Source organism: Camelina sativa, chromosome 10, assembly GCF_030686135.1.
Source record: "Camelina sativa cultivar CO46 ecotype springtype chromosome 10, ASM3068613v1".
Lineage (NCBI taxonomy): Eukaryota > Viridiplantae > Streptophyta > Magnoliopsida > Brassicales > Brassicaceae > Camelina > Camelina sativa.
The window spans coordinates 3,422,735-3,448,408 of NC_141889.1; the positions used below are offsets into that span (position 1 = coordinate 3,422,735).

Genomic DNA, 25,674 nt, shown 5'->3' on the forward strand with positions numbered 1-25,674 from the left:
TATTAGTAAATAGTAAAAACAATTAATGTTGGTTATGGAGTTATAGTTTCATCTTGAGCAGTGATGTTTGCATTCGCAAAAGCGTTTGGTCTTATGTAACATGTAAAGGTTAGTGCATGTGCAGCTAACATGTCTTTCTTTCTTATATTTATCCGTCATGAATTTCAAGCACTTCCTTTGACAAAAAAAAAAAAAAAAAAAAAAAAAATTTCAAGCACTCCTTCTCTCCGTGGGAATCGCAATTTCCATCAATGTCTTCTATTCTACTACACAGTCCTTTGGCTCCCACTTCTGTGATTTTATATCAACCACAAAAGAATAGGATTGTTAGTTTTTTTTTTTTTTTTTTTTAAGATCTTTAGATAACACAATTACCGTTTGATAGTGCAAGATCTTTAGAACACTTTTGTTTTCCCAACAATAGTTTTACGATTTAAAAAAATAAATTTATAAATTCAACAAGTAAAGAAACAAAATCAAAGTATGTATTACCTTTACAAGCGCTCAGAACCAGAAAAATAAGAACATAAGAAACTATAAACCAGGTAACAAATTTCATGATTAAAGAGTTGATAACAAATCTCAATTACTTCCAGGAATTTATTGTTAATATCTTACTCTAGGTACACGTATTCTCGTAATAAATATAATTGAGCACAGTAAAAATAGGTAAGTACTATATTTTTAGAAAAACATGCTTTGTAAAATTCAACGAGCCAAGTAATTTTTCTTGTGAAAATATGCTTAGTAAAAATAAAATTCGACGGGATTAGTTTTTATTTTTAGAAAAGTTCTCCTTTGATGTCTACTTCCATCAATTCCTTCGATGTTTAGTTTACTTTTTTAAATGTGTGAATTAATATTGCACTCGGAGATATCCATCAATATTTTTTTCAAAATTTATAATATAATAAAAAAATTATTGTTATATTTGTTTTAAAATGTTATTATATTTGAGACAATATTTACTTTTAATATTATAATTGTTTGGTAAATCTACATATATATTTATACTATTTATTTTAGAAATTAATATTATTTTAATTTATTTGATGTATATTTCTATTTTATATTGTTTATTTGTTGTATTTGCATCATTATCTTGTGAAATATTTTAAATTACTAATTATTTTATTTTAATTATGAGCATAAATTATTAATTTATCAAACACATAAGTTTAAAATTACCAACCCGGCAATGTAGAACACTAAAACACATTTTCTTCATAGATTGAGTAATATAGATTCGGTTAATAAAAATTCAAATTACAACATATGTAGAAAAAAATCTACATAATTATTTATCGTATGTATTATTTGGTAATTCAAAATAATTTATAAATAAAATAAAACAAAGATGACATGAGAATCATAATTTAAAATCTTAACAAAATCTTCCAAAAATTGTTATTAAAATAATAACTTGAATACTTAGAAATAAAATCTTACTTTTTAAAATTCTGATTGGTTTACAATTTTTTAAAATTAATCAGTAATTTTCGTAATTAATTAATTAGAGAGATAATTTTGTTTGAAATTAATAATTATTTAAAAGATTTTATTAGTTTAATATTAAAATTTTATTTTTACTGTTAATAAAAAAATTAAATAATTGGGTTAAGACCAATGGCATTGTCATGTAATTTTTTACACTATATAAAATTAACTTTATATTTGTAATTCCTAATTAATATAGTGAGTAAAAAAGAAAATAGATGTGTGCTTTATATTTAAAATGAGCATAAAAACAACTCTAGATATGCTTTATATTTTAAACGAGCACAGAAAAAAATCATGGATTGCAAATTTTATAATTACTACAATCTCACATCCTAACTAAGATAATCATATAAAATCCTTCTACGGAAATCGAAGACGACCGGTACAAGTATATAGATCGGTATTTTACACATATACATGGACTAATAGTGCACATATCTAGTGGACATACCAAGTATATTACAAACCAACATAACTAATGAGTTCTAACATGCATATAACAATTAAGATCTTTAGATAGCACAATTATTGTTTGATAGGGCAAGATCATTAGAATACTATTTTATTCCAACAATATTTTTGCGATTCAAAACAGTTAGTTATTTACAAATTCAACTAAGTAACAAAACCAAATCAAAGTATGTATTACTTTACAAGCGTTCACAAGGAAGAGATTGCAGAGGAGGAAGAGATTGCACAGGAGGAAAAAGTTGTCTCTATCCTCACAGCAAAAGAACTAATGAAGAAAAATCTCAATCGCTTGCTGAAGGATTCTGAAAAGGCAAAAAAAAAGGCGATTAAAAGGGTTGAGTGTGCTATGGAGAACACAAGCAAGAGACTGGAAGATAGGAGGGCAGCTCAGGAGCAACACATGATGAATCAATTTAGAGGATTTGACCAAGATGACCAGATAAAAAAGGGAACACTTGCTTGTGGTTTTTTCTTGAATTTCTCAATTTTAGTTTTCAATAATACCCACGGATCTACTGTTAAATACTTTTGGACTCTGTTAAATACTTTTAAATCTATATCATTACATACAAAGTGTTAATTAGCTAGCAAGTAGCAAAGTTTCGATTCAGTTTCAACTTTTAATTAAGCATAAATTTTAAATAAATAAATAAAATCCTTAAATGTGAAACAATGTTTATATCCTAACTCAAAACCCTTTTCTTCTATTTACAAATTATTAGAAAATAAGTCAAACCTATTTTTTTTTGTTATTTGTGTGAATGTGGGCACTTGATTAGACTTTGTTGTATTTTGGGGATTTTTTTTTTTCCTTTTTCTTTTTGGCGGCAAATCCTTTTGTGACATATCTCAAGATTTTGTTAGAAGGTTTAAACTTTAAATTAAGATTAATAAATTTCTGGTTCATTTTTTCATAGGATAAAATGAAAATTTACTCCTTTTTTGAATTAATATATATTAAGTACAAATATAATTCCCAATAGAATTGGTTTAAAAAAAAAAAATTCTCAATATAAAATTAGGTTTTCCTTTTTTCCTTTTATGTGTTTACTTTTATATAAATCCTTTTTACTGATAGGTTTTGAGTTTTTACATAACCCTAGGGTTTTTTCCTCCTGAAGATGGCAGAAGCCAAAATTGAAGAGACAGTTTGTGAAGACAGGATCAGCGCTTTACCTGAAGACTTGCTTGTGACGATACTGTTGCTTGTCCCGATTAAAGATGCAGTAGGCACCATGATTTTGTCTAAACGATGGCGCTTTATCTGGATGATGTTGCCTAGACTTGATTACCAAAAAAATATAGATGGTCCTGATCATGATTGGTCTTTCGATGATAATGACAATAGCAAGAAGAGCATTTGGTGGTTTCTTGACAAGTCACTGGAACTCCACAAAGCACCTGTCTTAGAAATCTTGCTTATCAAATCTTGGTCCAGGGTGTCCTAGTGATGCTGATGTCGGAAAGTGGCTTACAAAGGCTGTTGATCGCCGCTTGGTTGAGCTAAAATTCAAGCTTTGCTGGTCCGCAGGTCCAACCAGATTGCCCAAAAGCCTTTACACCTGCGAAACACTCGAGGAACTTACTCTCTCTCACAAGATTCTTGTGGATTTCCCTTCTTCTTCTTGCCTCCCGTCCCTTTTAACTCTTAAACTTTTCTATGTGGTGTATAAAGACGAGGCTTCCCTTGTTAGCTTATTATCGAGCTGCCCTGTTCTTGACCTTTTGGACGTGAAACGGAACAAGAATCATGACAATGTCACAAAGTTTAGTGTGAAAGTACCTTCTTTACGGTACCTGCGGTATGAAAATTGGGATTATACATCACTTCCAGATGACAATGATGTAATAGATACTGGTAGGTGTTTGGCTATCGATACTCCGGCAGTAATAGACTTTTTTATCGTTGATTTTTCAAGAGACTCTTGGTCGATCGAGAATATGCCTTGTCTTAATGAGGCATATATCGATGTTTGGTCTTTCCCTGATATTGACAAGTCCAAAACATCTATTTCCAGGGTCTTGTCCCTTGAGTTGTTTATGACGACCGAAGAAGTGGTAGCTCTCTAACTCTTTATCTATGTAACAAGCCTTGTTCGTTGTGATTACGGCATATAATTACGTTTTTGTTTGCTTCATTGCAGCTTGTGCGTTGCAGCGCCATCAACTTCTCTCGACTTATAAAGTTAAGTATCTGTCCACGTAAATCAGGATGGTTGGTACCAATGCTCCAAAACTTAAAGATCTTTTGGTAAATTATGTACATATCATCTCCTCTTCTTCTTGCTTTAACGGCCTAAAATACTAGGCAAAAATTGCTTCAATATATAGCCATCATTGCTTCTCAGGAATATGCCTTTCACCCCGTGGAACGGATCCCACTTTCATGGAACCAACCGCGTTCTATTCCTCGATGCATGTCGTCACATCTCGAGATATTTGTGTATAGAAAATATGGAGACAGAGTGGACGAGGAAGAATTCTTGACGTATATCCTAGCTAACTCTATGTGTTTAAAGACCGCGACAGTCTCTGTGAGACCCGGCGTTCTTAAAAAGAAAGAGTTGACAATCGAGAAGTTGAGTAATATTCCTAGGGTTTCGACAACACGTCAACTTTTGCTCAAATGAAATTTGTACTTTTATCATGCTCAGTGAATGTGCAAGCGTTAGCTTTTTATCACGTATCCCTAAATTTAATGTGAAAAACTGCTATTACTATAGAGTATATACAAAAATGTAGAATGCTTTTAACCACATTAAAGGATTAGAACGTAAAAGTAACTAAGAAAGCTGGAGTGCTAGACAAGGTTTGTGGTACCGACTACCGAGCCAAAGTTTAGGATTTAGATCAGAAACAAACAAGATAATTTCAAAATAATTAAACTTGTGCGGTTGTGCCCCAATATTACAACAAACTTGTACATAAACGATCCCCAAATGAACACATGCAGTGTTCTTCAGAACCTTAGCTACAAAACAAATGAATGAAGTAGGCTAATTTCTTGCCACATTTATTTTTGTTAATAATTGTGGTGAAACTTACTTACCCTATGGAACCTTAAAACTAAATACTCACATGTTGTTGTTCACTGCTCGACTGAGATGGGTTGATTCCATATTCTGAAGTGTAACCATCGCTTGAACCTGTGTCGAATCTCCTCTTACTTGTTCCGTACCGTGGTGTGATGTCATTCGGGTTTTCAGAAGAGCTATACGTCCTGCTAGTCCCAGTCTCGTCGACCTTTCTTAGGGCCACCTCGCCTTCAAGAGCACGTACTACCTATTCAAGTTTTTTCAAGAATCCATGAATTAGGCTTGTAGTCATTTCGGATATATGGAAAAATTCATGTATACAAACTACTCTCAAACCTGGCTCATTCGGGGCCGAAGCCAAGCTGATTGGCGTATGCAAGCAGCAGCACAAGCAGCCATGTTTGCCATCTGAGTTGTGTCATAATTGTTCTCCAACCTCTGGTCTACAACAAGGTCAAAATTTTCTCCAGAAATGGCTTTCGCAAGCAAAGGCCTGGCCTGAGGATATATATAAAAAATTCACAATTTGTTATTTTGGAGTTTACTTCTCCACTATCTATTGGAAATAGAAAAACAGAAAGAAAATCTGATGGGTATCATCATCATCATCATCATCATCATCATATGTATTTTGACTTACCCAATCAACTAAACTCTGGTTTGTGGTAGTATCTTTGGCAAAAATTGATGGACGTCCAGTGATGAGTTCTAGAAGCACGACCCCAAATGAATATACATCTGACTTATCAGTTACTTTCCCACTAGACGCGTATTCTGGAGCCATGTATCTGTTTCAATGGTGCACAAGACGTTTAGTGATCATTGATTAATAAATCTTTTCATCTTACGATACAGCAGTTAAGATGACATAGCATATCAAGCATGGATGGTATTTTTACCCGAAAGTTCCTACCACTCGAGTAGAGATATGAGTGAATGATGAATTGGTGTCTGAAAAGAACTTGGCTAGTCCAAAGTCAGAGACCTGAAAGAAGCAAAACAGAACAAGAACTCTTAAGCTACTTGTTAATTAGAAGATAATGGTATGTATACAAACCGAAAATATGAAAACTATGATTCAAAAAACTTCATTGAGACCCAAATTTCTGGTGGAATTCATCCTGAAAAACAAAACTTAATGATAAGATTAAAGAGCAGATCACCTTTGCCTCATATTTGGAATCTAGAAGGATATTAGCTGCTTTGATATCACGGTGAATTATAGTTGGACTGCCTGCATTTCAAGCACGATAAATCAATGTAAGTGTTGAAAAACCCTATAAAGCCATTCTCATTCCCATCAATGAGGAGACAAAACTCACAATCCTCATGAAGATACGCTAATCCTTTTGCTGCTCCTACAGCAATCCTGAGCCTCAGTTCCCACTCCAACACACTTCCTCTGTTTCCTACAACACGAATTCTCACAATACTCAACATAATGAATCTAAAGACAAAATCAAATCCTTAAAAGGGATCATATCATATCATATATTTATTACCATGTAAGTGGAACTCCAACGTATCTTTAGGAACAAACTCGTAAACCAAGAGTCTTTTATCTCCGTTAACGCAATAACCAACCAACGAAACGAGATGCTTATGATGAACCCTACTGATTGTGTCAACCTCAGCTTGGAACTCTCTTTCCCCTTGATAGCTCCCAATCTTCAGCTGCTTCACCGCAACTTCTATCCCGTTTTTCAATATTCCTTTGTGAACATAACCAAAACCGCCTTCTCCCAAAAGATTCGCCTCTGAAAATCCACTGGTTGCTTTTGAAAGTTCTTCGTAGGTGAACATTCCAGATGGCATTGTAGTGTTCTTTGAAACAGCATTGTTCTCCTTAGTACCATGACCTCCACTAGATGAATATATAGGTGGTGCAGCATTGATAGGAGGTGGCATTGTGATAACATGCGTCTGGTTTGGACCGACATTACCGCCTCGATGATGTTGAACTGATCCAGTAAAAAAACAAAGAGCCTAACATTACATTACAATTATGACAATCTGAAACAATAACGTTGAACTTGATATCAAAGTTTATGTCTTTAGCTAGGTTATGGAGACTTGAAGGCAAAAAGATTCAGGAACAAGAAGAAATTGGAAACTTTTATGGAAATTGATTTGAATTCATACCTTTTGATGGAGTTTTGGGTTGATGAGGAGCAGAGCTGTCGTTATTTCTATTTCTGGTAGCTCTGTAAAAGACAAAGAGAAGGCCTAACAGAACAAGTAAGAGAGCTCCAACGATTACACCGCCAAATAAAAATCCGGCGGATGAGCGGTGATACGACGTCGTCTCAGGCAAACTCTTCGGTACAAGTGGCTGTGGCGTTCCCGGTCCCGGAGATAGTGATTCGCGGGGACTTGTCTTGGGCTCTGTAACCGGCCCAATTGGAGGTACTACTGTTCCCGTTAGTGAGCCAGTAGGCCCAAAGAAAGGAAGAGTTGCTGTTGCCGGCGACTTCTTCGGCGAAGAGGGGAATGGCGTCGTTGAGAGCGGTGGTTTAGGTGGAACAGAAGTTTCCGGGAGAGTCGGAGTGCTCGGAAAAGGTTTTGGTGGGGAAGAATTGGTGGGAGGAGGAAGCGAAGGCTTACGGGCACGGCGGCGAGGAGTAGACGGCGGTGGAGGAAAAGCCGTATTCACCGGCGGGGTTGAATCGGAGGGAAGTGAAGGAGGTGGCGGGGAAATGGTTTTTCCCGGCGGTGATATCTCGGAAGGAAGCGGAGAAGGCGGCAGAGACGGTTTGGCGGGAAGGAAGGGCAATGGCGGTGAACCGGAAGGAGCTGAGGCCTGAGGGGACGGTGGAGATGGAGATTTTAACGGAGGCAACACTAATGGAGGAGTCGGTGGAGATACTAATGGAGGAGACGGTGGAGATACTAACGGAGGAGATTCAATCGGAAGAGGCGGTGGCGAAGCGGTGGGAGCTACGAGAGGCGGTAGGGGAGGCAACGGAGGAGGAGAGCTCAATGGCGGGGGAATAGGAGACAAAGGAGGAGCTGGAGGTGATGACGTGACAGGTAAGAAATCCGCCGGAGGTGAAGACGTGGCAGGCGGGGAAGTAGCCGGAGCCGGGGAGGAAGAAGGAGAAAGCAACATCAAAACGACAACGTATTGTGGTAGGACGCAAAATTATTGGGTGCGTTAAGCTTTTTACAGTTTTGTTGTATAGCTCATAAGTCAGCCAGTCATAGAGGAAGCAGGTGAGAGGCAATGTTGTGAAGTCAGGGTTGTTTGTCGTATAGAGCAGTGTAAGCTTCTGACCCTGAGAATGTATTATCGCTTTCTCACCTGTGATTCTATTTTTTTAATAAGATTTTGTTATTTTTCAATTCCAGTGTTAGTTAGTTTAACAAACACACAATTAGACAGCGGAGCAAATCACTCTAGCTTGCAACGCCGCTCGTGAGCAACCCACTATTTCATGTCCTCTTAATAATAAGAAAATGTATTTTTACTAATATTATCTCTTGATCGATCTATCACAACCCCAATTATGGATTCCAAGTTTTTAATGGAGCCTTTTTTTTGACAATGAGTTCCACTAAAGAGTTTCAGCAATGGAAAAAGTATATCCTCCGGATTGATAGGTTCACGGGATGGGCCTAGCAAGATGCTTCTAACAAGTGGTATTTACTTCCCTCTTTTTATATAACGACAATATATGAATTTCTAAAGTATTTTGAAATGTATAAAATCTGAGAGAGACCTTTAGTCTCTTTGTTCTAAAAAATACATTTTTTGGGGTTCAAACCCCATAAAGTACATATCAAATCTATAAAAATATACAGAGCATACTTTGAATCAATATATTTACTCCTTTTGAACCATCAAAAAGTGAAATTGCTTTCGCTAATCTTTATTTACAATAAAAAAAAGTAGGTATTTTGTTTACAATCTAAAAGTGAAATTGCTTTCGCTTATCCTTTCTACGATTTTGGTCAGTGTCTAAGTAAAAACTATGGTAGCTATTGAAGTTACCTCTTTTTAGTATACAGAGACTCTTTTTGAAGCTTTGATAAGAGCCGTCTGAGAACACAGCAGGAGCAATTCCCTTTGGCATGCTCCACGCATATGTACTTGCCTGTCAAAGAAGCCGGTGAGATCATTTCTCTTCATCACTTCATGAAGATGAATCAGAGCATGGCATCGAGTCAAGCCATGGATACTATAACATTTTCGATGCATCATACTGGCCTGTGAGCGAGTTGCTCAAAACCATCCGACGCTCTTAGAATTGAATGTTGACGACTTGCTGAATTTTTGCTGATGTCTTACTTAATCAGCCTGAAACGGCTGTAAGGATCCCCATGTTTTCCCAACCTTCACTTTCACATGTAGAGGGACTGAAATATATAGAATAGAATTAATAATGTCAATATGTATACACATATCACATATGTACATCACATACTAAGAAGCTTGTATACAAGGTAACATACCGAGAAGTGAAACCGCATTTTCCATGCTGGTTTGTAGCAATATTGCAGCTTCTTTTACATACAAAGGATCAACTTCCAGCACAAGTTCGTCATGCACCTGCGTTAAGATGTATCACAATAATTAGCTATAGACAATGATAAAATTACTTGCAGAAGGAAGTCAGATATTGCATGTATGGAAAGAAACAAAAATCAAATAAAAAAAAAGGTGGAAAACTCACTTGTAGAAGAATTCGGCATCTCCCCTTTAACATGTGAAACCTACTTTCAGTTGAAGAACTAGATATTGCGGTACCAACATCATCAGCAATTGCAGAATAGATGTTTATCATCGCAATCTTGATTATATCAGCAGCAGATCCCTGAATAAACCCACAGCCCGGTAAAATTATTTAGTTAGGGACTCTTTCAACAAAGAGTTCTCTCTTAAGTGAATGAGACCCCTTAAAACCAATAGCACCAACCAAAGAGCGAAAAGGGAAGAGAACACTTTTCACTCTAAATAGATAGTTTTTGTGAAATAGACAGTCTATTAAACGTGAGAGGATAACACTAAGCGTCAGGGAGAAAGAAAGGAAGAAACAAGATCAGACCTGGCACATGGAATTTACAGCTTGCCTTTGAGCCTTAGATTTCTCTTTCGCATTCCCAAAATTTATTTTCGACAAGAACCGCCTTCTTCCCTTGAGAGTCTGAATGTATCTGCATATCAAAATGTTCTGCAATTATGATTATAATTCATAAAAGTACAACCCAATTGATCACATAAACTATGAGAAATATGATGGTTTAAAGGAACATATGGGAGTGGATTCAAACCAAATAGAAGGGGAAATAGAGTGTAACATCCTCACCCTTTTTCCTGGCAAAATGAAATGGTTTCGTTTAGCCAAGAGGTGACTGAAGGGAAAGAATTTTTAAAGCTTCTAATTTTCTCTTTGGCTTCATCTGAGCTGCACTCAAGCTGTTCTGCGAGCCTATTTGCACCCATTCCATAAAGAATTCCATAGATCAATCTTTTGGTCTGATCTCTATCATGTGGACTAACAGAACCTTCCGCTTTCCCAGTCCACTTTGCAGCTATCATTGTAAAGACATCACCTTCTGGCTGACTAAGCTGCGAAATCAACGAGGAATCTCTAGAAAAGTGTGCCATAAGTCGCAACTCTATCTGTGAATAATCTGCCGTCAAGAGTAACCAATTTTCCTGTGGTGGAAAAAGTCAACATTAAGTTCAACATTCAAGAAAACTTTTATGGCTAAGGTGATTAAAATACATGGGACCAAAGATGATGTGAAATACTCAACACTTTTGCCAGTAAAAGACCTATTATTCAGTATGGTTCTATCCTACTCTGGAGTTGTGCAAGATTTTGTTGTCATCTTCATTCCTTCACACTGAGTGAGCTTGAAATAATAAAACAGTCTTAACTTAGCAACTATGCGCTTCCAATACCTTTTTCAACTGCATATGTGAAATCCCCTTAACCTCGGGTAACTAGCCTAATAACTCAGGAGGACCCAAACTACTGACCTCTCTACAATTATGCTCTGGAGGAAATAAATGCTTTCAGTTTTTTTTTTTTTTTGCCATTCTAAATAAATGCTTTCAGTTGTACAGTTCTTTTTTGAGAAATAATTTCTAGTTGGCTTGAAGACCAAAGACAAAAACTTTTAGCAATTACATAGAAATTTACCTGAGTAGGAACAAAGAAGTCACGTGCATTTATTTTGTAACGATCAGCATTTGAATTTACGTCCAATCCATGGCTATCCAATATGAACTCTACTTCATGCTCAACAGACTGCAGAAAAGTAACATGGTCATTAATTTTAAGATACACGACAGAATGAAAAAGGAAACATAGCAAAAGTCATACTTGGAGATTAGGCTCCTCTATGGAAACCCGCCCTGTTGCTGTTGATGTTTGAAGCCAGCGGCCATGCAAAGTGTACCTTTGCGTGCTCAAGCGTAGTTTAGCAAGCGAACAAATTGATCCAAGTGTACAATTTAAGAGCTTTGCCAAAGTGCGGTGTTCTTTGATAATTGGGACAACAGGATGCACATTCCTGGGACAAAGTTGTATACCAATGTGTTCAGACTAAAATAGAATCTCAGTAGCTTAGGGGGAATCGTGTTCTTGATTTATAACCGCAGACTTTTTCTTTACATAATTTACTGCTGAAAAGTACCTCAAAAAGTCTATTATCCTTTGTGATGAAAAAAAAAGAACACAATGTAAGGAAAATGAGTTAGTACTTTAGAATACCTTAAAAGATCCAAGCAATGCTTATCAGTACTTGGATGAAGTTTCCCTTTAGATTGGTTTTCCGGTATGGGCAATTTCAACTGTCCAAACAACACATTTGCAATATCAGCTGGGTTGTGCAATGAAAATGTCATGCCAGCCAATTCAAATGCTTTCTTCTCAAGGGACCGCAGTTTATCCCGCAATATATTTCGTGCTCTAAGGCATCCTTCTATATCGACGCCTATACCCCACAGTTCCATGTCTGCAAGGACATTAACCTGAAACACATAATGAAAGCATTATACTGCCGAAAAACAACTAACTTATGAGAGTTAAAATATCTTTGAATTGACTGCCTCCCTGGGCATTCCTCAGGAAGCTGTAAGGTAGCAAACACATGGCTGCTTTGGAAAATACACATAAATATTTAACTTTAAGCACATCATCCAGCGGGATGCTGGTGAAGTTTAGAAAATCTTCCGTAACTAAAGCAAGTTAAAGAAGATATACCAGCGGCATTTCAGTGGTTGTCAGTGCTTCAATAAGTTCTTCAGAAACAAGAATCTTCCAAAGAGCTGAACAAAGGGCTCTTGTTTGAGCAACCCGTCTGCAGCAACCATTGTGGGCAACCCTTCGGATCTGATTCCTCCATCTGCCACTGCGATTAGCAGCTTCAGCTGCCTCTGGGGATAGTCTTTTCTTTACTTCCTTTAACACCATATTAACAGTTTTAGTAACTTTGGATCAAAAACTATAATAAGGAAGTACCTATAAGCTAAATCTGTGGGATGATAGACAAACCAAGAGATGATAAAAGATAAAAAAGATATTTATACTTTGTTGCTTTTCTTGTTCAACACCTTCATCAGGACACATATGATATATATTGCATTGATTCCAATAATAGTACATCTGGAATTACCTTATCTATATTTGGATTTGAGTGTCTTTCCTCATCTGGCCAAAGAATCCATGTCACAATGCTCATATCAATGGTTTGGCTTATGTGAAGCGGAGGCATCATTAACCAAGATCCATCAACCAACTCAAGATCTCTGATCCCTTCCGCATGATTTAGGCGAGCGCATCTTTGGATTGAAATGGCGGGACTCTTAAGCACCTGAATCTGGACTTTTAAATTCCATGTGAACTTTCTCGTACTTACATTCCCCATTATTTTACTGATTCTGTTCCACCTAGACTTTATAACATCAAACATGTTGTGGGTGGCAAAAACCTCCTTCTTGCCAACAACTGCATCCTCCTCGATAAGCTTTTGTTTTTTTACACATTCCAGGTTGGGAAGATCCTTGTTAAGATTGACATAGTATACAGGGGAGCTGTTCCAGCAGATAGCAATTCCATGTATCTCATAAGAGATGCGGGAATTCAAATTTTGTAGTTTATTATAGTGGATGTCGAAGAAAAACTCGCCAGCAGATTCCCACAGTTCCAGGAATGAATCAAATCCGCCACTAATATTTCCTGCAGTTATTGGACCCTTTTCACCTGTACCATCCTTATTACTCAGAGTAATATGCGAATTCCTAGTCAACTGCTGATCAACATTGTCCTCAGTTTTTATCTCTCTGTCATCGTAAACAGGGATAGGGGAAGTATCACTGGAAAGAATACCAACAGCACTAGGCCCATTAGTGCCGACTGTAGTTCCTATAGGTTGAAGATTAGGAAGATGACTGGTCAAGTTAACTTCTGATGAAACCCCTAATACGACCCTTGGCTTTTCTCTGTGATTATCTGTATCAAAGGTTTCACATTCCATGTGCCCCTCTATGCTTAATCTTCCTGGAACATGTCGTACTCCTTCGGGACCAACAGAGCCTCTGGAATTGTCTCTTTCAGTAGTTTGTTTTCCATTGGGACTCATAGCAGGAGCAGAAGGCAAGGGCTTTGAAAGCTCATGAACATCCAAACCAAGTGACTTAAAAGCAGAGAATGCAGCAGCCCTTGCCTCTTCTGCTTTCTCAAGAACAATTTTGCGTGCCCCGTTCTTAATTTTCTTGGCTAATCCCAAGTGTATCTTTCTTTGTCCTGTACCTGATACACCATATTAACTCTGAGCACATTAGATGAAAGAGATACAATATTATTTCTGACAAACATTCTACTTATCAATGTTTTATATAAGCAAGCGAGATCTCAATGAGGCAACCAAAACATCAATTTAAAGTGTCTAAGAAAACTGATTTACCTTCTGCAGCCCACGCTGAAGATTCAAAGAGAGCTTTGACAATTTCAGGGATGGATGCTTCAGCTATCGCCTGAGATGTACGCAAGCCAGCTTTGTACAACGCTCTAGCTCTTGAACCCTATTTATTCAAAACCAAAAACCATCCTTAGCAAGAGTCTTCATATCCTAGCTATAAGTTCCTGGAAGCTGCAAGTACCTTTATATATGGAATGCTAGTAAGTTCAACAATCTCAGCCCTGACACCAAATGAAACACGGTTCTGGAACTTGGCAACTAATCCTTCCAAATCATGCCATCCCAGCCTCTCACAGAACACTGAAACCATGGAAGAAAACCTTCCAGCATTCTCCTGTAGCGCTTGAACCATGCCTCTAGCCACTTTGAACGCTTCACAGACCTCAGTCACAGAAGCTTCCTGCATTGCATAGTTCAAATACAAAAACAAACAAGTTAGCTATTAGAGACGTCGATCATCACCGTGCTTTCTGATGCAAAAGCAAACGTTTTTAGAAAATTTTAAAACAGGAAATATGATACAAACCAATTCATGCAAGGGCCAAACAAGTAGGAAATGTAAGTTAAATAAGCAGATTAACAAAATATAATGAAGCGTAGATGATCATGCAAGCTAGTAGGGGTTTACATATACAAGAACCAAAATAAAAGCTTTAGCAAAGATAAAACACAATAAAAACGGAAAAAACAAAAAAGCGGGGGAGGGGGAGAGGGGCACCTGAACTAATTTTGACAAGATGAGAGCAACGAAAAATCGCTTGCACACTCGAAGCATTTGTTCATCTGAAAGCATTTTCATGCTTGTTGAACCAAGCTGATTGTCATATTCTCCACGAAAATTGTTTTTTACATCCTGTGATCTGTTTCGAGTGCGAACTGTTGCACCATGTGCCATGCGCATCAGGAAAGGTTCGACCACTCCAACTCTATTGCCAACAGACTGAAATTGAGAGATAAAAAGTTAAAGTATCAGCGTATAAAGATTTTCTCAAAAAAAACTACATGCACAAATAACAAGACCTGACTTTTATAGTTCTATTCAAAAAGCTGCAAAACACTTGAAGGTTGCAATTCAGCTTTCCACAACGGAAGTGAAGGAGAAAGAGAATGCATAACTATTTTGTAAACCACTAAAATTTTAATAAGAAGAATAACATCTAAACTAGAATAACAGTCAATTTAGAGGAAGAAGATAGCTAAAAACATACTTTCTGCTTATCAACATATAATTATGCCATACATTAATAGAGAGAACAAAAGTTACAAAATTACCTGCTCTAAAGGAGACAATTCCATGAACCGTTCATAATACAATTCCCAGTTTGGTTCAACACCAACATTGATTGGTGTGACTAAGTAGACCAAATGTAAATCAGAAGCCATAACTAGTCCTTCACGTGCTCGTAGAAGATCATCCAGCACTATCTGCAGCAACACCAATTACATGGACGTCAAACATGCTTACATAATACTACATAAAATGCAATTTCAGTTAGAAAGAGTCAGATTGGATTACAAGTGACTCCTCTGGGCAGAGTGAACTGCCAAAAGATCCACGTCCAAGGGGTGTTGCAGTGTATAACTTTGTCTCTTCATTCCACTCAAGAAATTTCCTGTGGCACAGCCACCGAAGAGAATCCTGAGCTGATTTGACCACATCTTGAAAGGGCTTTGTAGAATTCAGAAGTGTACATCTAACATAGCGATGAATATCTTTGGCAGTCTGAACAATTCCACCAGCCACAACTTCTAGAATTGCATGAGTCATTCCATTTTTATCCTCAGATAAACAAGACTGCAATGGTGGGCAGGTTTCATTAAGAAGTGCCATTATTCGCTTGAGTTCTCCAGGTTTGCAGATCAACACCTATTAAGAATATAAATTTAGAACAAGAACCAAAAGCCTAGAACACTGACACTCCAAACAAGAAAAAATGTATGTGAACATATGTCTAAGAAATGGAACAATGCATGCTTAAAAAGACAGAAGTTTTGATATGAAGTTTCCAGAGTCACAGAGAAGACATACACTTTCTCCTTTTGTATCAATCCCAGTCCGCCCAGCTCGACCAGACATTTGCTTGTACCTTGTTCCATCAATAAAATCACGGCCAATCATTGGTTGTCGAAAAATAACCCTCCTTGCAGGCAGATTAACCCCAGCCGCCAAAGTGGATGTAGCTGTTAAGACACGTACGAGACCCTTACGGTAACAGGTCTCAACTATCTCTCTTTCTTCTACCTGTAATACAAGTAGAGTTAGTTGGCTAGTGTACTAATGAATATCGATATTCACTTTGCGTAAAATTCACCGTCGCCCATGTCAATAGAAAAAGAATCACAATCCCAGTATATAATCTAACCAGACAAGAAAAGAAAGAAACTATGGTGAATGTGTAAACATACTGTAAGACCAGCATGGTGATAGGCAACCCCAGAGGGAAGAGTTTCTTCTAGTACAGGATCTACTCCAGACGGAGACCTTCGCAGGGCATCAATAGCCGACCTGATATCCATAAACTCACTATTTTCACCATCAACGTCTACGGGAACCTTTTTAATGAACTTTGAAATATGCCTAGCAGTTGATTCGCATCCTTTTCGACTCGAACAAAATATCAGCACTGAATTGCCTTCTTGAACAACCTGGATCGCAACAGTAAATGTGAGTATTCCTTCTTGAACAAAATACGCGTATATGTTTTATCAAAAACATATAGAAAAAATACAAGTACTAAATTAAGAGTTTATACAGAAAGACATAAGAAGACACATAACTCGCCCGAGCCATTACCTCGTTACAAAGCTCAACTATATGGTCTGGGTCTTTTCCTCCCATATCAGCAACTTTTGGTATAGTCCTCACAACTTCCATCTTTTTATTGTAAATAGTGCTACCAACCTTAATATACTCCTCTAGTGGAACTGGTCGAAACTCTGTTTGATATAAAGCTGCCTTTCAACATGTAAAACAAAAATAAAGTTACAAGGCCACAATAACTTTGCAAAATGTTTCAATAGAGGTGAAGACAATAGCTTCGGAAAGTAACAAATAGAGAAAAATTATCATCACCCATTTAAGAGATCTGAAGATAAACATGTCTTCATTTTACTGAAAACATAAAGCTTATTAACAATCACAAACAGTATTTCTACCATATTCTTATAATTCCGATAGACTTCACAAATACTTGTATATCTGAAGATAAGTGTCATGCAACTGAGTGAGAGCAAAATATATACACACAAATTGTTATTTTTTCTTACTTGAAGCCAGTCAGCAACTGCTCCAACATTCGGCATCGTAGCACTCATACCCACAATTTGTAGGCCATGAGCAGGATCAGCCTTGCCACTGCTATTCCCTGAACTCTCACCACTACTTGATTCTGAACTTCCTTCACCAGCAGCATAACGAAGCTTCGTCAACATAAGTTCCAAAAGATAACCCCTATGTTGGTCACCCACCTATATAAACCATGCGCAGAAGAATCCTTTTAATGCATTCAGTACCAACTATACGAAGATAAAGCAGATTAAAAAAAAGGTGGTTTCAGACAGTTATATGCATATCCGAGAGCCATACAGATGAGATATTTGAAAACCATACCATATGTAGCTCATCTATAACTATTATCCCAAGTTCTGACAAACGACCCTCTTCAAGCAAGCGATTTATCAAAGAGTTGGCCTTCTCAATCGTGCAGACAGCCACAGAAGTGCCCTTAGGAAGTGTTCCACCACCCTGATTTCCATAGTAACTACGAACATGCTTACCAAGTGGTTCAAGAAGGACCTCAAGGTGTTCTGCCTGCACCCAATTGCAAATACAACTAAACTTACAGAAAGTGATAATATAAAACGTGTGGGATGCTTGGAGAAACAAAAGAAACCTTCTCGGCGCAAATGGATACATAAGGTAGCACAAGCAATGCCATTTTTCCAGTTGTTATGACCCGTCGCAGCATCAAGACTTCTGCAACAAAACTTTTACCAGCACTGCACAAACAGCATGGTTTTGAAATTGAACATGAATTCTTGTAAGATAGAAGCCTGTTAGTGAGATTAATCATACTGCTATCATGATCTGAAGAAAGTATAAGAAAAGAAGAAACTTTGAATTGGCAGATACCTTGTAGAAGCACAATACACCAAATTCCTTTTCTGCAAAACACCATCAACCTGAAGACACTCGACCTAGAAAATTCACAATTTGTATTCAGCTAATGAAAAGGACGTCAGAAGCAATAACATGCATACAAGAAAGAATAGGAAAACTTTTTCAGATATAATACTACTGACCCAAAATCACTCATTAATACACAACAAAACTTAGAAAGTATAACTACAAAAGTTAAGAAAGAGTCGAAAATAAAAATTGCCTAGAAGTTTTGTAAAAATTCATAAAACATATAAATAGGAAGAAACCAACATATATCACATGCACAACCACCGCATAAATGATATAATAATGTCATGAAAGGAACAAAGCATGAAAAGCAAATACTTTTGGATGGCGAATACTAGCTGCAGGCTCTCAGCTAATATTACACTTTTTAAACTGTACCAAGGAAGCAAATTCACATCTATCTATCTATCCAGGAGTAGGAATATAGATAATATTGATCAGTTGTATCTAAATATTATCAACAAATAACAACCCACAAATCAACAAACAGTTACGTACCTGCCAAGGATAGAGTTTAGATATTCCTTTCTTATTGTAAACGCTGCAAACTTCTGAGGGAAGCCAAGTGCTAAGATTTAAACCATCTTTATTACGATGAGAGCTTGAAGGAGTATGACTTTCTTCAGATTCACTAGAATCAACTGATTTCCTTAAGTTGCCAATCATAGAAACAGATCTTTCACTATGATTTTCCTCGCACAACAAAACTTTGTTTCTTTCGGATTCTGGATACACCCTGCCTATCGATATATTATCTGCCTGAGCATTATTTGCAATATCAAGACATTCTTTATCATCAACAAAAACAGATTCAGATATCCTGCTGATTCCTAGAGTACTGTTATTCTGATCAAATGAAGCACATCGCTCTTGGTTACCTCCGTTTGTTTTCTTATCCTGAAACAAAAGTTCAAGGTTCTTGACAGGAAGCGGAGATGCTTCTTTATTAAAATCTCTCCCATTCGTCTCTACGACCTTTGAAAAACCAATGGCTTCTTTATCCTTTACTCTGCTTTCATCTATATCTAAACTTCTCTTGAACTTTTCACTGCAATTATCTGTTTTGTTGCTGCATGAAATAATAGTTCCATGTTGACTTCCATTTTTAGCTTCTACGGAACCAGATTGCTCAAATGGAATTGTCAAACCATCAGCAACTTGAATTGCTTCATTCCAGAAAGAATCTCCAGGTGAGAACATTGAGCTACCACTTCCTGACTTAGGGGTTCCAACAGGACATGATTTAACGGCTGATCCAGGTGTGTGGCATTCAGTTAAATGAGCAGACGATTCTGGTGCCTTAGTACACTTCCTCAAGCCCATTGGAATTTCAATAAGTTCATTGCTCGGAATCTGTGAATATATTAGAACAGACACATAAAATAATATAAGATGAATTACTATGGCAAGAGGACAGGTAACAATTACTGCTGATTTCACTTATATTTTCTTATACCTTCTTTGTAGGGTCTGAAACAGATTTAACTCTTTTATCAGCAATACTAGCGAGTGATTCAGGCTTACTCCCGAGAGGATATACAAGTTCATCTAGTGATGGTATAATTTGGGAATCACAGCGCCTCTTGTGAGAAATTTTAATATCTTTGGATGGTGATGGTGAACTGCTTTGACGCTTCAGTTCACATGCCTTCTGATGTGGAGGTGAGCCAATAACAGACTGCATTCCACTGCAATAAAACAGAACAATTGACTAGTCAGACAAAAAAAAGAATGGATGTTTCACCAAAGAACTCCTTCATGGTAATGAAAAGAATAGACAATTCAGCACAATGGACATTACCTACAATACAAGGACAAGAAACCAGTGGCAAAGTCTCTCAGTTCTGATTTATCTTTCTGGCTAGCACAGAGGAAACCATCTGTTGCATGGGCTTCAGTTGTAGCAACACCTTCATGATGCAAATCTTGAGATCCGTTCTGGTTCAAACACCCTTCAACTCCTTTAGAAGTTGCAGGCATTACAGGTTTAGGCACGCAGGGGCGTACATTTTCACCAGCAGACGAAGCAGAAACCTCCAAATCCAACTTTCTTGTAAACGCTTCCTGCCTTGCCTGCAACCCACTGTTGAAAGTGCTTTTGTCATCCAGAGAGGCTTTCAAGTAGTTGTCCAAAGTGCCTTTGTCTCCAGGAGACCTTTCCTCTGTCACCTTCACATTTTTCTCATTTCTCCCAGACTTCAAATTTGGTGACGAATGTTTCCTCTTCTTCGAATTAAAAAACTAGTAGTACAGTGACAAACAACATAAGAAAATTTAGTCACTTTAGCTTCAATATCAGAAAAAAACTCCTTCTATTGGCCCACATCATAACTAATTCACTGTTCATAACTTGAATTAAGAAAAAGCTTTAAAAAAAAACATTTCTTTTGTAACCTTAATTTATCGAAAATCCATATCAAAATTGAAACTATTTTCATGGAAAGAAGAAAAAAAACGAGTCTTTCACTATCTTATGGAAAATTAAAATTACGAGATTCCACCTAAAGGTGGTTACGGGTCTACTCGAACAATTCAATTTCAATACATAGTTCATCGACATAGGTCACATTTTAAAGACCAGTTCTTCAAGTCAGAAACTTTAACGCACAAAGAGAAAGAAGAAGTAACAAACATCGACACTCTTCAACACTTCGCGAAGACAAATTTCTCAGAGAAAGAGAGAGAAATGGACCTGATCAATCCGCGATTTAGAGGAATCCGAGTCCATCGGCGGAGAAGGAAGAGTAACCGCCGGAGATCTGGAAAAAAAAAACCCTAGTCGGCGAGTTTAGCGCCGGGGGCGAGTGAGGAGCGCCCAAATTGGAGGCAGATGTAGAAAATTAAAAATCTGTAGCGTTTGAATTTTTGATTTCCAGAGCTGCTGCTCTCTCTCTCTCTACTTCTGTATTATTTATTTTTATATTTTTCCTTAAAAAGTTCGATCTTTTTTTTTTTTTTTTGGGTTTTCACGCTCGAAATTTCAATTTGAACTATAAAGTTGTTTTTGGCTCCATGTCTCTCAAATCACATTCGTTGTCAAAAAAAAAAAAAAAAAAAAAAAATCTCTCAAATCACATTAAGGAAAATATGATAAAAATTCGTCAAGTAAGCAACGAGTTTGGGAGATGCCAAGTCATATTTTAGTCAAAACCAACTCACATTAGCACAAATGCGTTTGATACAATCATACATAGCACAATAATTGCAATCAGTAAGTGGTATTGCTCTGTTTGATTATACTCAGGTTTGCGTTAATGTCATATATAGCATTATTCGTCCCAACTTTTTTTTTTTTTTTTGTACTTATTAAAATTCCGACCACGCTCCATAGTCCAAACATGCATATTGATTTACATTTGAAAATTCATTCTAGTTTTATTCATAAGCCAAGGGCTAATATATGTAAACGAAGCAACGGAGCCATATAATAAAGTAAAGAGATCCTAAAGTATCCATGCCATGAACGAGGTTGCACTTGTGGCGGCACAGCTTTTAAGCAACATATTACTAATCATTCTTCTGCTGGTTTTGCCGCTGCGTGTTTACACGCACAATTGTGCTTATGCTTCTTCGATTTCTCATCCTGAGTCTTGAGCTCATTTCCAGCCACAAGAAAGAACGCAGTGTGCCTGATACAGACAGATATAGTTTGTTTAATATCTGCCGAAATTCTTAAGGTTTAAAGTGGATAAAACAGACCCCCAATCAAACTTCCATCGAACTATGTTTGATTTGGTTCCTGAATTTACAGTGTTTTTGACTCTGAGAAGAAGATGGTGTTACCTGAAGAACTTCATCATTTTGATTTTAGAGTCCTGGTCGATGTCAAGCGAATCGTCGAGAGCGTTTTGCATGTGGTGTAGCCATCTCTCTGCAGCTTGATGGGTCACTGGAAATGGACGGTGACGTCCGATCAAAGCAGGATGACCTACACATTTGGCAAGATAAAACAAACAGCCATAAAGTAAGCAACGAGTTCGGGAGATGCCAAGTCATCTTTTTAGTCAAAACCAACTCACATAGGCGCAAGCGCAAAAGTGTATTCTAAAATAAACAAGTGCGTCTGTGTGAACTAAGTGAGCATCAAAAGGGCTAAACCAAATGAGTTAGCTAATGTGCGGTTTCTTAGCCAAAGCATATACAACCTAGAGAACAAGATATGAATGCAATCAGCGAAATTGGGTTAAAACACACACACGCATAAACAAAAGGGGAGAAGAATCGAAAAGTAAGAAAAAAAAAAAGACAAACCTTTCCTCTGAGAAAACAAAGGAGGGCCTCCCATACGCTGGACGAAGAACTCATACTGGTTCTGGATGGCATCTTCTTTGTTTGAGTCAGAAAATATAGATCGAAACCATTCTTCTTCGTCATCATATACCCTACTCTCCACCATTTCCAAAACCAAGAATCAACAAGATATCCATAAATAGAACTTGTACTGTCAAAAATCATCTTGAGAGTTCACTAGTGAAGAAACTAAAAAGATTGGTCAAAAGCAGCCAAAAATCTCCCAAAGATCTATAACAAATCTGCAATGGCAAGCCAAAATCTCAATTTCTCTCATTTGAACAAGCAGAGACTGGAAAAAAAAAATTAAAAAGTCACACTTTTCAACCACAGTCTCCTAGGCTAAACCCAGGTTAAATGGAAAGGAATGAGCTTTAACAAGTGAGGGTTATGATGTTGTTTATAATAATTAAACCAGAGGAAACAGATAGTTAGAAAAGGGAATTGAAAGAACCTGGTGTAGAAATTGGTGGAGAGATTGATAAAGGTCTGAAGACCAAGCTTTTCGAACAGATTGGATTCGTCGATAGCGAAGGCCTCAGCCTCATCGACGCCGCTCAACACCGATGCCTTCTCCTGCAGCGATTGCATCTCTCTCTGGTTTTCTCGTCTCTGGTTCGGAGTGGTGATAAGAGAAACTGTGGACGATACGATTGAATTTTTAAAAAAGGAATGGGTCTCTCTCTCTCTCGTTGTGGTCGCGTGGAGGCAACGCTCTCTTTCTTTCGTGTAGTTTTTATTTTAACTAGTTGTACTAGTTGCGCTTTTGGCATATGCCACCATGACCAAACACTAGATAGAGAGAGACTTGTCTTTGGAGTTTGGACCTTCTTTTTTTTTATTCTCTTTGGTCCAGTAAATTTATAAAATTAATTCCTCTTGTTATCACTATGTCATTGTTTTTTTCTGGGAATTTTCCAAAATGTTTTTTCTGAATTTTTACAAATGGTTTTTGAGCTAAAGAAATTAACCAAACTGATCATATACTGTACCTAAATATATTTTAATTTGTTATGGCAGTTTTTGTTTTTGGGCCTATAATACAAATTGGACTTAACTAGGCCTGTATTAAAGCCCATTACTCCAAACTCTTTATTCGCGATTTGCGTTTGTTGAAGAAAAGAAAAAAGTGATTTAAAATCCGCGTTTTAAATAAGACCCGAGGCTGAGCTTTTTTTACCACCACGAAGGATAATATCAACGGCGTCGTCTCTCTGTAATCGAGGATTTTGTCCGGTGAGGCGATGGCGACGAACAGCAGAGAAGCAAGGAGGCGGAAGATCTTAGAAAGAGGATCTGATCGTTTAGCTTTTATCACTGGTCAAATCAACGGCGTTCCTCCTCCTTCCGATTCTACTTCTTCCCTTTCCCACTCTCTTCTCCAATCCTTCCCGGACACGATTCCCTCGCCTCATCAGATTCCTCAAGAAGAAATCGGTGCTCTCTCTCTCTCTTTAGGGCATATTAATTAAAGTCGTTGAATTGTTCGATTTCCGTTGGTTGGTTTATGTGTGTATTTGCATTGCATCTTGATTTTCTCGTTTTTGTTATTTTCGCATTGGGCGGTGAGAAGATAAAGCCATGCCTTTTTAATTTTGGAGCTAGGTGCTGTAAGTTTGTTGTTAATTGAAATCAAGTAGGCTTCTTTGATCATATTTGTATGTGTTGTTTTTGCCTAGTTACAGAGTGGAATTGGATGTTTGAATTAGCGTAAATTTGTAGATTAGAATAAGACGCACAAGTTTCCACATTTATGTATTTTAGTATATTGTGTCCTCTGATTGAAGTATTACAATGGGCTGTGAAGCTGCTATATCCAAGTAGGAAACTACTTTACTTAAGTTGAATTTAGATCTTAACGAAGGTAGTATCTGTTATGAACCTGATTTCTCTGTTCCCTGCTTGTGCTTAAGTCACCTCGCTCTTTGAAGTCTCCTTTTCCCATTCTGTGAATTTTCTTCCCAGGGGCGGTTCAACCACACTACCACAGTTAAGTGTTTGGAACGCTCAATTATGTTGTGTTTTTAATATTTGCTTGCCTTGTATTGTGCCACAAAGTTTCGTGAAAGATATTTTTAATGTTTCGTGAGGCTTACCTTTACACTACGCTTAATGGATAAGCAAGCATGTCAAAATGTTAGCATCATTTATATGTTGTTGATTCCAATCTCTTATAAGCATAATAGGAGAAGCCAGGGGAGTAACTTACTGATTTTGTTGTGGAATTGCAGCTTTCACAAGTCCACAGGAAAATATCTCCGATGCTGCGGTGGTTGATAATACAGATCATATCATCCATCAAAGCAGAGCAGAATCGGTCCAGCCTCAGAGGTATGCTGAAACATTAGCAGAACCCTCTGCTTCAGATCCTAGAGACGCAAGAATACAACCAACTCCTACAACTTCAAGTGCTCAAATTCCATCAGCCATAGATTTAGGTGCTTCTCAAGCATTTATTCCTCTGGCTAGTTTTGTGAACACCATCAAACCAAAGCACATTGGAGCGGCCATTGATGCGTCAGAATACCTACGGATGTTCTCAGCTCTTGGGATTGCACTTGTTGTCATACTATCTCGTCTCGGGTTCTCTTCCCTAGTCAACATAGTAAGCTTCAGGCCTGTTTTCTTGCTCATATTGACCGATTCCACAATTGTGCTTGGACGTGTTCTGCTGAGTCATCGTGGAGATTCGCCCTCAGCCTCAGAGACAGTAATGAACGGGCAGGGTATAGCAGAACAAGTGAGCAATGCTTTGGAGACGGTGATGATGGTTAAGAAGATAATGGACGCACTCCTTATGGATTTTAGCTTGTACGCTGTGATTCTCATATGTGGCCTCTTGGTTACCCAAAGCATCTTTCCTTAGGTCATTTATCAAGTAGGTTTGTTTGTGCTCGGTAGTTTTGTGTTTGTTTGCTTCTCTTTTTAAAATTATAGTTAGCTCCAAAACATTTGTACTTGCATCAGTTTACATGTCTCAAATATCGTTTTTATTTTATTTTGAGTTACCCTTTTGGTTGATGCTAAGTAAGTTCACTTGCGCGACAGATCATTACTATTTATTGGTGTTCAGTACTTTGGAAAAAGACAATTTAGGGTTCTCCTTTGATTGTTTCTTATACTGTAGTAGTGTACTAGGGTAGTTGGGTCACGTCTCAGCTTCGTTTATTTGTTTTTCTGCCCTTGCCATTAATAAACATACACACATCTCAAATTTAACACTGTCTTTAGTATTGGTGTAATGATAAAGAATTAAAG

The 25,674-nt window shown here is 37.4% G+C and overlaps 5 protein-coding genes and 1 pseudogene across 5 annotated transcripts; 2 read left to right on the forward strand and 4 right to left on the reverse strand.

Moving 5' to 3' along the window:
* Window positions 1-48: 48 nt before the first annotated feature.
* Window positions 49-559, reverse strand: LOC109126802 (putative defensin-like protein 231). Its single transcript, XM_087468424.1, has 3 exons — window positions 493-559; window positions 219-291; window positions 49-175 (listed from the first exon to the last, which is right to left on the reverse strand). The coding sequence occupies exons 1-3, from the start codon at window positions 557-559 to the stop codon at window positions 49-51; spliced, it is 267 nt and encodes an 88-aa protein (XP_087324550.1).
* Window positions 560-3,092: 2,533 nt separating this feature from the next.
* On the forward strand, window positions 3,093-4,601 carry LOC104720008 (putative FBD-associated F-box protein At1g05080; annotated as a pseudogene).
* A 214-nt stretch (window positions 4,602-4,815) lies between these two features.
* Window positions 4,816-8,510, reverse strand: LOC104716899 (proline-rich receptor-like protein kinase PERK14). Its single transcript, XM_087469657.1, has 8 exons — window positions 7,149-8,510; window positions 6,509-6,967; window positions 6,329-6,415; window positions 6,170-6,240; window positions 5,906-5,991; window positions 5,647-5,794; window positions 5,343-5,504; window positions 4,816-5,253 (listed from the first exon to the last, which is right to left on the reverse strand). Exons 1-8 carry the CDS (start codon window positions 8,113-8,115, stop codon window positions 5,038-5,040), a joined length of 2,196 nt encoding a protein of 731 aa, XP_087325783.1. The 5' UTR covers window positions 8,116-8,510; the 3' UTR covers window positions 4,816-5,037.
* A 304-nt stretch (window positions 8,511-8,814) lies between these two features.
* LOC104716900 (helicase and polymerase-containing protein TEBICHI) lies at window positions 8,815-21,188 on the reverse strand. Its single transcript, XM_087469656.1, has 26 exons — window positions 20,819-21,188; window positions 19,928-20,367; window positions 19,583-19,814; window positions 18,625-19,479; window positions 18,070-18,134; window positions 17,831-17,936; window positions 17,548-17,748; window positions 17,205-17,405; window positions 16,732-16,893; window positions 16,344-16,583; window positions 15,967-16,179; window positions 15,454-15,804; window positions 15,210-15,362; window positions 14,656-14,877; window positions 14,119-14,337; window positions 13,923-14,040; window positions 12,633-13,768; window positions 12,221-12,418; window positions 11,729-11,988; window positions 11,339-11,528; window positions 11,156-11,263; window positions 10,313-10,665; window positions 10,052-10,160; window positions 9,680-9,820; window positions 9,459-9,555; window positions 8,815-9,362 (listed from the first exon to the last, which is right to left on the reverse strand). The coding sequence occupies exons 1-26, from the start codon at window positions 20,852-20,854 to the stop codon at window positions 9,295-9,297; spliced, it is 6,474 nt and encodes a 2,157-aa protein (XP_087325782.1). The 5' UTR covers window positions 20,855-21,188; the 3' UTR covers window positions 8,815-9,294.
* Window positions 21,189-21,454: 266 nt separating this feature from the next.
* Window positions 21,455-23,273, reverse strand: LOC104716902 (two-on-two hemoglobin-3). The gene is made up of 4 exons (XM_010434375.3): window positions 22,871-23,273; window positions 22,378-22,508; window positions 21,910-22,054; window positions 21,455-21,755 (listed from the first exon to the last, which is right to left on the reverse strand). The coding sequence occupies exons 1-4, from the start codon at window positions 23,005-23,007 to the stop codon at window positions 21,638-21,640; spliced, it is 531 nt and encodes a 176-aa protein (XP_010432677.1). The 5' UTR covers window positions 23,008-23,273; the 3' UTR covers window positions 21,455-21,637.
* Window positions 23,274-23,534: 261 nt separating this feature from the next.
* LOC104716903 (uncharacterized) lies at window positions 23,535-25,414 on the forward strand. Its single transcript, XM_010434376.3, has 2 exons — window positions 23,535-23,853; window positions 24,648-25,414. The coding sequence occupies exons 1-2, from the start codon at window positions 23,661-23,663 to the stop codon at window positions 25,280-25,282; spliced, it is 828 nt and encodes a 275-aa protein (XP_010432678.1). The 5' UTR covers window positions 23,535-23,660; the 3' UTR covers window positions 25,283-25,414.
* Window positions 25,415-25,674: the final 260 nt, after the last annotated feature.